This window comes from Gigantopelta aegis, chromosome 15, assembly GCF_016097555.1.
Source record: "Gigantopelta aegis isolate Gae_Host chromosome 15, Gae_host_genome, whole genome shotgun sequence".
In the NCBI taxonomy this organism is placed as follows: domain Eukaryota; kingdom Metazoa; phylum Mollusca; class Gastropoda; order Neomphalida; family Peltospiridae; genus Gigantopelta; species Gigantopelta aegis.
Genome location: NC_054713.1, coordinates 37,291,020 through 37,304,419, shown reverse-complemented (window position 1 = coordinate 37,304,419; position 13,400 = coordinate 37,291,020). Strand labels below are relative to the sequence as shown.

Below are 13,400 nucleotides of genomic sequence, written 5' to 3'. Positions count from 1 at the left end.
TGGTGGTACCGTGTTCGACCGAGATGCGATGCTAATTCGTAGGACTCTCCGTCCTTGGTGGACGTGAGTTATTCCATGCCCTTGACGGACGTGAGTTATTCCCTGCCCTTAATGGACGTGAGTTATTCCCTGCCCTTCATGGACGTGAGTTATTCCCTGTCCTTGATGGACGTGAGTTATTCCCTGCCCTTGATGGACGTGAGTTATTCCCTGTATTTGATGGACGTGAGTTATTCCCTGTCCTTGATGAACGTGAGTTATTCCCTGTCCTAGATTGAATTGAGTTATTCCCTGTCCTTGATGGACGTGAGTTATTCCCTGTCCTTGGTGGATGTGAGTTATTCCCTGTCATTGGTGGACATGAGTTATTCCCTGTCCTTGGTGGACATGAGTTATTCCCTGTCCTTGATGGACTTGAGTTAATCTCTGTCCTTGATGGACATGAGTTATTCCCTGTCCTTGATGGACTTGCGTTATTCCCTGTCCTTGATGGAGTTGCGTTATTCCCCGTCCTTGATGGACTTGAGTTATTCCCTGTCCTTGATGGACTGGAGTTATTCCCTGTCCTAGATGGACTTGAGTTATTCCCTGCCATTGATGGACGTGAGTTATTCCCTGTCTTTGATGGACGTGAGTTATTCCCTGTCCTTGATGGACGTGAGTTGTTCCCTGCCCTTGATGAACTTGAGTTATTCCCTGCCCTTTATGAACTTGAGTTATTCCCTGCCCTTGATGAACTTGAGTTATTCCCTGCCCTCGATGGATTTGAGTTATCCCCTGTCCTTGATGGGCTTGAGTTATCCCCTGTCTTTGATGGACGTGAGTTATTCCCTGTCCTTGATGGACGTGTGTTGTTCCCTGCCCTTGATGAACTTGAGTTATTCCCTGCCCTTGATGAACTTTAGTTATTCCCTGCCCTTGATGGATTTGAGTTATCCCCTGTCCTTGAGATATTCCCTGTCCTTGATGGACTTGAGTTATTCCCTGTCCTTTATGAACTTGAGTTATCCCCTGTCCTTGATGAACTTGAGTTATTCCCTGTCCTTTATGAACTTGAGTTATTCCCTGTCTTTGATGGACGTGAGTTATTCCCTGTCCTTGATGGACGTGAGTTGTTCCCTGCCCTTGATGAACTTGAGTTATTCCCTGCCCTGTGATGGACTTGAGTTATTCCCTGCCCTTTATGTACTTGAGTTATCCCCTGTCCTTGATGAACTGGAGTTATTCCTTGTCCTTGATGGATTTGAGTTATTCCCTGTTCTTTATGAACTTGAGTTATTCCCTGTCTTTGATGGACGTGAGTTATTCCCTGTCCTTGATGGACGTGAGTTGTTCCCTGCCCTTGATGAACTTGAGTTATTCCCTACCCTTTATGTACTTGAGTTATTCTCTGCCCTTGATGAACTTGAGTTATTCCCTTCCCTTGATGGATTTGAGTTATCCCCTGTCCTTGATGGGCTTGAGTTATTCCCTGTCCTTGGTGGACTTGAGTTATTCCCTGCCCTTGATGGACTTGAGTTATCCCCTGTCCTTAATGGACTTGAGTTATCCCCTGTCCTTGATGGACTAGAGTTATTCCTTGTCCTTGATGGACTTGAGTTATTCCCTGTCCTTTATGAACTTGAGTTATTCCCTGCCCTTGATGGACTTGAGTTATCCCCTGTCCTTGGTGGACTGGAGTTATTCCCTGTCCTTGGTGGACATGAGTTATTCCCTGTCCTTGATGGACTTGAGTTATTCCCTGTCCTTGATGGACTGGAGTTATTCCCTGTCCTAGATGGACGTGAGTTATTCCCTGTCCTTGGTGGACATGAGTTATTCCCTGTCCTTGATGGACCCTGCCCTTTATGAGTTGAGCTATTCCCTGCCCTTGATGAACTTGAGTTATTCCCTGCCCTTGATGGATTTGAGTTATCCCCTGTCCTTGATGGGCTTGAGTTATTCCCTGTCCTTGATGGACTTGAGTTATTCCCTGTCCTTTATGGACTTGAGTTATTCCCTGCCCTTGATGGACTTGAGTTATCCCCTGTCCTTGATGGACTTGAGTTATCCCCTGTCCTTGATGGACTGGAGTTATTCCTTTTCCTTGATGGACTTGAGTTATTCCCTGTCCTTTATGAACTTGAGTTATTCCCTGTCTTTGATGGACGTGTGTTGTTCCCTACCCTTGATGAACTTGAGTTATTCCCTGCCCTTTATGAACTTGAGTTATTCCCTGCCCTTGATGAACTTTAGTTATTCCCTGCCCTTGATGGATTTGAGTTATCCCCTGTCCTTGATGGGCTTGAGTTATTCCCTGTCCTTGATGGACTTGAGTTATTCCCTGTCTTTGATGGACGTGTGTTGTTCCCTACCCTTGATGAACTTGAGTTATTCCCTGCCCTTTATGAACTTGAGTTATTCCCTGCCCTTGATGAACTTTAGTTATTCCCTGCCCTTGATGGATTTGAGTTATCCCCTGTCCTTGATGGGCTTGAGTTATTCCCTGTCCTTGATGGACTTGAGTTATTCCCTGTCCTTGATGAACTTGAGTTATCCCCTGTCCTTGATGGACTGGAGTTATTCCTTGTCCTTGATGAACTTGAGTTATTCCCTGTCCTTTATGAACTTGAGTTATTCCCTGTCTTTGATGGACGTGAGTTATTCCCTGTCCTTGATGGACGTGAGTTGTTCCCTGCCCTTGATGAACTTGAGTTATTCCCTGCCCTTTATGTACTTGAGTTATTCCCTGCCCTTGATGAACTTGAGTTATTCCCTTCCCTTGATGGACTTGAGTTATCCCCTGTCCTTGATGGGCTTGAGTTATTCCCTGTCCTTGATGGACTTGAGTTATTCCCTGTCCTTTATGAACTTGAGTTATCCCCTGTCCTTCATGGACTGGAGTTATTCCTTGTCCTTGATGAACTTGAGTTATTCCCTGTCCTTTATGAACTTGAGTTATTCCCTGTCTTTGATGGACGTGAGTTAGTCCCTGTCCTTGATGGACGTGAGTTGTTCCCTGCCCTTGATGAACTTGAGTTATTCCCTGCCCTTTATGTACTTGAGTTATTCCCTGCCCTTGATGAACTTGAGTTATTCCCTTCCCTTGATGGATTTGAGTTATCCCTTGTCCTTGATGGGCTTGAGTTATTCCCTGTCCTTGATGGACTTGAGTTATTCCCTGTCCTTTATGAACTTGAGTTATTCCCTGCCCTTGATGGACTTGAGTTATCCCCTGTCCTTAATGGACTTGAGTTATCCCCTGTCCTTGATGGACTGGAGTTATTCCTTGTCCTTGATGGACTTGAGTTATTCCCTGTCCTTTATGAACTTGAGTTATTCCCTGCCCTTGATGGACTTGAGTTATCCCCTGTCCTTGGTGGACTGGAGTTATTCCCTGTTCTTACCAGAGCAATGGCAGTGCTACAAATCTGGTGCACCGAAGTTTTGTTTTTGTTTTTCTTCAACGACACTAAAGCACTGATTTATTAATCGTTGACTATTGGATATCAAACATTTGGTAATGTTGTAATATAATCTTAGAGAGAAAACCCGCAAAATTTTTTACATTAGTAGCAAGGGATCTTTTATACGCACCATCCCACAGATATGATCGCACATATCACGGCATTTGATATACCAGTCGTGGGGCACTGGCTGGAACGAGAAATAGCCCAATGGGCCCACCAACGGGCATCAACCCCAAGACCGACCGCGCATCTACTGAGTGATTTACCACTGGACTCTGGCACACACCGACCGCGCATGTACTGAGTGATTTACCACTGGACTCTGGCACACACCGACCGCGCATGTACTGAGTGATTTACCACTGGACTCTGGCACACACCGACCGCGCATGTACTGAGTGATTTACCACTGGACTCTGGCACACACCGAACGCCGTGATATGTACGGACTTCAGGACCTGTTTATGCACACACGATATATTGTGTTGTTTTTATTTAAGAGCTGACTGTATGGCGGCGGCAGGTTTCCTCTCTTGCTGTCGATCAAAAGTAAAGTTTGTTTTATTTAACGACGCCACTAGAGCACATTGATTTTTAATCTTATCATCGGCTATTGGACGTCAAACATATGGTCATTCTGACACTGTTTTTAGAGGAAACCCGCTGTCGCCACATAGGCTACTCTTCTTTACGACAGGCAGCAAGGGATCTTTTATTTGCGCTTCCCACAGAGGATCAAGTTTGTTGAACCCACTGGTCGGTGCAAGTGGTTTACACCCCCATTGTGTTAGCACACTCAGGGTTTGGAGTCGGTATCTGGATTAAAAATCCCATGCCTCGACTGGGATCCGAACCCAGTACCTACCAGCCTGTAGACCGATGGCCTGCCACAACGCCACCGAGGCCGGTGCTGTCGATCAAGTCCCAATGTAACCCTGTGTTAGACACCAAATAGCCATAGTATAAAATGTGCTGACTACTGATTGATGGACCATTAAAAGCGCAGACCCTAGTTTCAAACCGTGAAAATGGACACAAAGTTTGGTGAATCTACAAACCAGTATCTAATTTGGATAAAGTGAAACAAGACTCTGTGACTTTGGCACGGTGAAATGTCCCTAAAAATAGTCTAGAGCTCGATTCCATAACCATTACTTCTCAGACCCATGAGCGTTTTTAAACATATTAAAATACCAAGATGACCTAAAACACTACGGATGTACGGAAATGGATAATTTAAACAATAAAATCTACGTAATGTACGATTTCTATTGTCAAAACCGACTCTAGTAGTAAAAAATATGCCTTAGTATTTAAAAACTGGGGTCTGTCGCTTTAAACAAAAAGTAATTTTTCTTGATTTGTCTGCTTCAGGGGCAAGTCTGAACCTGAAGGACAAACTGGGTAACACTCCACTTCACCTGGCAGTCGCATCTTCCAAAAATTCAGGAGATCTGGTAACTATTTAGCCATTTTTATTCAGGGCAGGAAACTTCCAGGAATTTTTATTTTTGAGAGGCATGATTGCACTCGCACCTGTGCACCGCCTTCCATCCCCACAGGGCCGTACCCCCCACCCCCCACCCACCCCCCACCCCGGGAGGCATACATATCTCAGGGTTTAATTTGTATAGTGTTTCATTTGTTTATAAAAAGTACTGCCCCCCCCCCCCCCCCAGGATTTTGATCAGGGTACGGCCCTGCCCCCACCTCACCTCCCATCCCCGATATCTTATCTGAGGACCATTCTTACAATTGTCGGGAAATTTGTTTTTATTGTTGCAATTGTTTTGAAAACAAATGACATTAAATCTAAGATATTTCATATGCTTTGGTATTGAAAGTGGGTAGCACTTGCAGTACCTGTGCGTATGAAAGTTCTTTGATTTAATGTCATATGTCTTGAAACAATATAAACAAAGTGTTGATGAAAACGTTCAAAGATATCAAATAAAAACTCTATATTAAATTTATATTTTAAAGTCTTATAAATTTAATACTCATGGAGAAGATTTTTCTATGTTGAATTTTTATTTAAATTTATTTTGTTTGGTTGGGTTTTTTTAATTCAAATTCAAAATATCCAAAATATATCTCTATTAGTATTAGACAGATTTTTTATGTTAAATTTCTATTTAATATATTTAAATTTAATAAATATTCACAAAATCAAAAATTCTAAAAATATATCTCTACTCAGAAAATCACTGTATTGAGTTTCACAATTATCCAACCAAATCTCCAGAACACAGACTTTTAAAATGTCAAATTTAAATTAATTTCGCTTAATTGAATATAGATTCATAAATTCAAATGTTCCTAAATATTGCCCTATCAGTTTGTGGCGACTGCCTCAGATAATCATAGTGACAAGTTTCAGAACTCGGGAAGAAAATAGACTTTCAAATTTTCAATTTGGTTTTTTAATTTAATAATTCAAAAGTCATACATTTCTGAAATATCTACAAGTTTGTGGAGAGTAATCCAGATGATCATCATACCAAGTTTCAGAACAATTCAATCAAAACACTAGGCCAAGATAGACTTCAGAGGAAAGTTGACTGACGGATGATGGATGAACGAATGCCAGAGAAATGGGTATACATTGGTGTTGCTATAAAATAAGTTATAATACCTGAAAATATTGTACATTGTCTAATAATTACAATATAGGATGAGTGCCGATTTGTAGTCAAATGTAATATTATTGGCATTTTTTTGGTGTTTGTTTTCATCTGCACAAAAACAAACATATGTTTCACATTAACATTCATTCGTTCCTTCTTTCCTTTTTTCTTTCTTTTTTCCCTCTAAACCTTTTCTCCTTCGTAACTTCACTGTTAACTCCATATATTACATAATTATGTTAGGTATTCATGTTTAATTAAACTGTTGTAATGTACCACATGTATTCATGTTATGTTTATATTATCACGACTGTGAGGTAGTGATATCAGGGCCCCCAACCCTGACACTACCAGTAGCGGATCCAGGGGGTCCAGACCGCCCCCCCACCCTTTTGAAAACCCACCATAACCTTTAAATGGAAACGCGATTATATTAACTGTTCTAAATGCTTAAATAAATAAAAATATTCCTTTCAGAAATCCTGCATCCGCGCCTGACTACCATATATATTTGTGGGGTTAATAAACTTTTTTTTTTAAATCTTTCACAAACCAATAGCGTATAGTACAATAATTATACTATATGAATAATATATATTTTGTTTTTAGCTTGCTGAACTTCTGAGACGGCAGTCCTGTAGCGAGGATGAGTCACGTGTTAAGATCGCTTGTATGTTAATACAAAAGGGGGCCTCCTACGACATACGTAATATTTTAGGAGCAACAGCGTTGCAGGCGGCAAAGAATGAAACAATTCGCCGTGGAATCCAGTCATGCATTGATTCCAGGTAAGAACTTAACATTCAATTGTTAGAGAGTAAGAAACGAGCTTCGAGTGAATGGATGTTGTAAACCCGAGTTAAAGCGCTCGGTCGATGCGCGGTCGGTCTGGGATCGATCCCCGTCGGAGAACCCATTGGGCTATTTCTCGTTCCAGCCAGTGCACCACGACTGGTATATCAAAGGCCGTGGCATGCACTACCCTTTCTGTGGGATGGTGCATATAAAAGATTCCTAATCCAGGAGATGAAAATGAGGTCACCCCCTTACATCTGGCGTGTCACAGAGCGTACTACGAATCTGCAGAGCTACTGGTGGAGAAAGGTAAATTAAAGACACTCACCCACCTTTTTGAAAAATTAATATTATATCTTTAATTCTCTCATCGAAATGAGTAGCCCATGAAGCGGGTTTTCTCTTTCAATATCTGTGTGGTCCTTAATCATATGTCTGACGCCATATAACCGTAAATAAAATGTGTTGAGTGTGTCGTTAAATAAAACATTTCTTTCTCTTTTTTTCCTTTTCTCTTTCTCAGTCTCTGTAACTCTCCATCTCTCTGTAACACTCTTTCGCTCTCTGTCTCATTCTCCCTCCTCTTTCTCTTTCTTACGTTCTGTCTGTTACTCACTGTCTCACTATCTCTTTCGCTCTCCTTCTCTCTTACTGTCTGTCGCTGTCTGGTATGTCTGTACATCCGTCTTAATCTCTTTCTCGCTCTCCCTCCCTCTCTCTCTCCCTCCCTCTGCCTGTCTGTCTCTCTCTCTCTCTCTCTCCCTCTCTCTCTTCACTCTACTCATTATCTCTCTTCACTCTCTCTCCATTCTCTCTCTTCACTCTCTCTAGATCGCTAACATCCCCCCTCTCTCTCTCTCTCTCTCTCTCTCTCTCTCTCTCTCGCTCTCGATCTCTCTTCACCATCTCTCTCGCTCTAGATCTCTCTCTCTCTCTCTCTCTCTCTCGATCACTCTTCACTCTCTATTCATTCTCTCCACTCTCTTCTATCGTCACTCTCTCTCTTCACCCTCTCTAGATCGTTAACATTCCTCTCTCTCTCTCTCTCTCTCTCTCTCTCTCTCTCTCTCTCTCTCTCTCTCTCTCTCTCTCTCTCTCTCTCTCTCTGACCACTCTTCACTCTCTCTTCATTCTCTCTTCACTCTCTCTAGATTGCTAACATTCATCTCTCTCCCTCTCTCCCCTCTCTCTCTCTCTCTCTCTCTCTCTCTCTCTCTCTCTCTCTCTCTCTCTCTCTCTCTCTCTCTCTCTCACTCTCTTTCTCTCTCTCCACTCCTCTTTCTCTCTCCTCCACTCCCATCCCCTCCCCTTTCACTCAGAATATTAATCACAGATTATATCTATATTTTTCATCTTCAGGTCTAGCGGGGTGACACTATCAACAACACCGGAAGCGACTTCGATCTCGTTGGAGTCGCTGCTCAACCTCAATCTGCCATGCGCCAAATGTCTCTGCAAGACCGCGGTCATCACCATTAAACCATGCGACCACAAGGTTCTGTGTCGGGAATGCTGTCTGAGGGTGGAGAAATGTCCTATGTGTGAAACGCTCATCCAGCGAAGACTCGCACACCGTTCTGGTATACTAATTATGTTGACATGCTGTTCGTGAAACAATTACAGGGGGGGGGGAAGGGAGGAGAGAGAGAGAGAGAGAGAGAGAGAGAGAGAGAGAGAGAGAGAGAGAGAGAGAGAGAGAGAGAGAGAGAGAGAGAGAGAGATTGCCGTTTCTATGACTCTCCCTCTGTTTCTCTGTATCTTATTTTCTGTCCCTCTATCGGTCTTTCTTTCTTACTCCTATTTTTTGTCTTCCTGCCTCCCCCCCTCCCTCCTCTCTCTCTCGTCTCCCTCTCTCTCTCTCTCTCTCCCCTCCTCTCTCTCTCTCTCTCCCTCCCCTTCCTCCCTCCCCTCCTCTCTCCCTCTCTCTCCTCTCATCTCTCCCGCTTTCCCTCTCCTCCCCCTTCCCTTCCCCTTCCCTCCCCTCCTCTCTCTCTCTCTATTTCTCTCTCTCTTGTAACTTAGGAGCGGGACTTAACCCAGTGGTACAGCGTTCGCTTGATGCGCGGTCGGTATGGGATCGATCCCCGTCAGTGGGCCTATTAGGCTATTTTTGCTCCAGCCAGTGCAGCCGACTGGCATATCAAAGGCCGTGGTATGTGACGTCTTGGCAATGCTCAGGTAATCCGGTGACGTCACTGGAAACTATTTGAAAAGAGGACGGCCTCTGACCTCGTCAATAAGGTTATTGACAGCGGCGATGTGAAGAGGCGCGTATTTATCTTCGTTTTTCTTAGAGTTCGCCGTCGACTTATCTTTTTGAAGAATTCTTCCACCAGCGCTGTCAAAATAAAATTGACTTCATTACACTTAGGGGCGAGACGTAGCCCAGTGGTAAAAGCTCTGTTGATGCGCGGTCGGTTTGGGATCGATCCCCGTCAGCGGGACCATTGGGCTATTTTTTGCTCCAGCCAGTGCACCACGACTGGAGCATCAAAGGCCGTGGTATGTGCTATCCTGTCTATGGGATGGTGCATATAAAAGATCCCTTGCTGCTGATCGAAAAGAGTAGCCCATGAAGTGGCGACAGCGGGTTTCCTCTCTCTCAATATCTGTGTGGTCCTTAACCATATGTCCGACGTCATATAACCATAAATAAAATGTGTTGAGTGCGTCGTTAAATAAAACATTTCCTTTCTTTCCTATTGTAACTTTACCCAGATATGTTACAGGTTTGTAGGTTAGTAGGTTAACGAAACGTAATGTCCATTTTGACGGGTTCAAAGTAGCGTCTGGGACTTTAAGTAATTCAATGTGTCTTAAATAATCATTCATATCAATGACACTAACTAGTATGATCTAAAGCAAAGGCGTTTGAACTTTGAATGGGGTCGGTGGGGGGGGGGGGGGTGTCAAAGATTTTAAGAGTTAGCAGCTTAGTCGATAGAAATGGTCGCAACTCCTTCAAGGAGAGGAAAGAAAGATATTGAGAGAGGAAACCCGATGTCGCCACTTCATGGGGTAGTCTTTTCGATTAGCAGCAAGGGATCTTTTATATGCACCATCCTACAGACAGGATAGTACATACCACCGCCTTTGTTACACCAGTTGTGGAGCACTGGCTGGAACGAGAAATAGTCCAATGGGTCCACCGACGGGGATCGATCCTGGACCGACCGCGCATCAAGCTTTACTACTGGGCTACGCTTTACTACTGGGTTACGTCCTGCCCCTCAAGGAGAGGTGCCCACTAACCTGACTTAAAAAATAATCTTTAAAAAATTGTCTCCAAAATTGGCACAAACAATTTAGATTTAGAGCACATTGGTGTATTAATCATCGGCTATTGGATGTCAAAATTTTTATAATTTTTACATATAGACGAAGAGAGGAAACCCGCTACATTTTTTTTTCAGTAGTACCAAGGGATCTTTTATATGCATAATTCCACACACAGGAAAGCACATACCACGGCACTGGCTATAACGAGAAATAGTCCAATGGGCCCACCGATGGGGATCGAACCTAGATAGACCGCACATCAGGCTAGATCTTTACCACGGGGCTACGTTCCACCCAAAACGTTTCACTGATCTTAACTCATGAATGGTGTTATATTTGTAGATTCCACCGGCCTCGGTGGCGTCGTGGTTAGGCCATCGGTCTACAGGCTGGTAGGTACTGGGTTCGGATCCCAGTCGAGGCATGGGATTTGTAATCCAGATACTGACTCCAAACCCTGAGTGAGTGCTCCGCAAGGCTCAATGGGTAGGTGTAAACCACTTGCACCGACCAGTGATCCATAACTGGTTCAACAAAGGCCATGGTTTGTGCTATCCTGCCTGTGGGAAGCGCAAATAAAAGATCCCTTACTGCTAATCGGAAAGAGTAGCCCATGTAGTGGCGACAGCGGGTTTCCTCTCAAAATCTCTGTGGTCCTTAACCATATGTCTGACGCCATATAACCGTAAATAAAATGTGCTGAGTGCGTCGTTAAATAAAACATTTCTTTCTTTCTTTCTTATTTGTAGATTCCAGCGAACAACGCCAGGAAGCATGTAAAGTCCAGTAAACAACATCAACAACAAAAATAACAGTAAACACAGCAGCAACAACAATAACAACAAAAACAACAGCAACAGTAGCAACAGCAACAGCAACAACAACAATGGAAGATAGAAGAGTCCCAGGAAAGCTTATACGACATTCAAATCAGGATTAAATAAGAGCCTGATTCCAAAATTCAAGAGACAACAACAACAACAACAACAACAAAAACAACAAACAACAGCAGCAATAGTGAAAAACAGAAGAGTCCCAGTATAGCTGATAAGGTTGTACTAAACCAAATAACTTCCCTGAACACCACACGTCCTGTAATTGGTGGTAAATGTGAGTGCGTTGGTTGTAAAAAAAAAAAAAAAAGTTTCATCTGAGATTTTTTTTTATACAATTGTATTTCATGTAGTACGACTGTGTCAAGTAGCCTTGTGCTTGGAACATGTATAGGGTACCTGTAAAAAAAAAGTACTAAGATTTTGTGCGTAACTAGGGTTTACGCACAAACATCTGGTTATACTGAAAATGAGCCATGAAAGGTACCATTTTCGTCAGTTTATGGGTCATAATTTGGCAATCTGATTAAAATTAGCTCTACTGGGTCTACCCTGGTAGATCTAACATCATTGCGTGGACTCCCATGTCCAGGTGGCATTTCATCTATAAATAACAATTCAAATATCGACCAATTACACTTCGCCGTTTATAGCGTTATTCGGGAGCATACAAATTCTAAAAATATCAGGCGAGACTATTTATGTAATAGGCGAACTTGTTGGTCTATTTCAACATTAAAAAAACAGGGGGAAAGTGAAGTAATAAACTCTGGATTGTATACTAGTATAAACAGATTTTATGGCTATACCATCACGGTTTTTTTTCCGTCTTGAAACGAATTTTATATAAAGTTTTATATTGAAATTAGTTCACCCGAAACATTTCGTATACCCTCGGCATAATCCCGAATGTTTTCAAATTCTTTTAAAATCACTGGCATGATTTTGCAAGTAAGGTTTTGATTGGTCGAATGAAAGGTCAACTGGACATGAGCTCCAACGGGCTGCTGTTAGATCCACATGTAATAGTGGAGCTAATTTTAATTAGATTGATAATTGGGTTGATACATTGCATATAGTGTTTTAAGCACAAACGTTAATATGGTCGTTTATGGGAGTATATTTGGTATAGTACAACCTATAAAAATTTCAATTTGGGATTCAAAACTAAATATGTTAGCCTGGACTTCAAAACTAAATTGTTGAGCGTGAACTCGGATCTCAAGCGCCGAGTCTGTGTTAATAACACTAATTTAATGGGTTCGTTATTGTTAAATTATACCATTTAATAGTATTCCCATAGCCATGGATTAATAATACAAAGTGTACTATTCTCCATTTTGAAATTTAATATTTAAATTAAATCTTTCTTTCCTTCTATCTTTCTTTCTTCCATTTCTGTTAACCCCCCATTTTTTTTTCATAAAGGAATATATATATGTGTGTGTGTGTGTGTGCGTGCGCGTATGTGTGCGTGTTTTGTTTGTGTGTGTCTGTGTGTGTGTGTTTGTGTGTGTATTTATGTCTGTGTGTGTGTGTGTGTGTGTGTGTTTGTGTGTGTCTGTGTTTATCTCTCTGTGTGTGTGTGTGTGTGTGTGTGTGTGTGTGTGGATGTGTGTGTGTCGGAGGCCTGAAGTCAGGATTTTGAGAGGGGGATCGTTTAGGCTTATGGTGGGGGGGGGGGAAGGGTCCGGGGGCATATTGAAAAAAGCCCCCCCCCCCCCCCCCCCCCCCCCCCGACCCCCATTAGCTACGGGCCTGTGTGTGTATTTATGTATATGTAATATATACACCTAGATATTTTCAGTTCATATATTATGTACAATTTCTAACCTATAACATGACTGTGATATCAGATATCAGCCCCCCCCCCCCCTAACCCTGACACTACCAAACGTGTTCCCGGGGTTAATAAACTTTGTTTAAAAATGGTTATTGGTTCACAGTTGTTGAATCTGGTCTCAAAGCACAAACGGGCCTGTGTGTGTATTTATGTATATATAATATATACACCTAGATATTTTCAGTTCATATAAATTATTATGTACAATTTCTAACCTATAACATGACTATGATATCAGATATCAGCCCCCCCCCCCCCCAACCCTGACACTACCAAACGTGTTCCTGGGGTTAATACACTTTGTTTAAAAATGGTTATTGGTTCACAGTTGTTGAATCTGGTCTCAAAGCACAAACTGTGTATTACATACAAGTAGATAAACCCATTATTTAAATCGTTATTATATTGTTATATATATATATATATATATATATATATATATATATATATATATATATATTATCATTATATTAGTTGGGTGATTTTTTTTTAGGTATTCTGACTTATTTGTTAAACATTTTCGTGCAGAACTAACCAAATAAACTTATCATTAGACTAATACATGTAATATAAT

The 13,400-nt window shown here is 42.1% G+C and overlaps 1 protein-coding gene across 1 annotated transcript in view; it reads left to right on the top strand.

Annotated features, from left to right (window-relative positions):
• The window catches only part of LOC121390334 (E3 ubiquitin-protein ligase MIB2-like), a 32,895-nt gene extending 21,274 nt beyond the window's left edge, over positions 1-11,621 (top strand). The window contains exons 15-18 of the mRNA XM_041522121.1: positions 4,824-4,906; positions 6,686-6,864; positions 8,231-8,451; positions 10,900-11,621. Coding sequence (XP_041378055.1) covers positions 4,824-4,906; positions 6,686-6,864; positions 8,231-8,451; positions 10,900-10,940 — 524 coding nt within the window. The 3' untranslated portion in view covers positions 10,941-11,621. The remainder of the gene's footprint in view (positions 1-4,823; positions 4,907-6,685; positions 6,865-8,230; positions 8,452-10,899) is intronic.
• Positions 11,622-13,400: the final 1,779 nt, after the last annotated feature.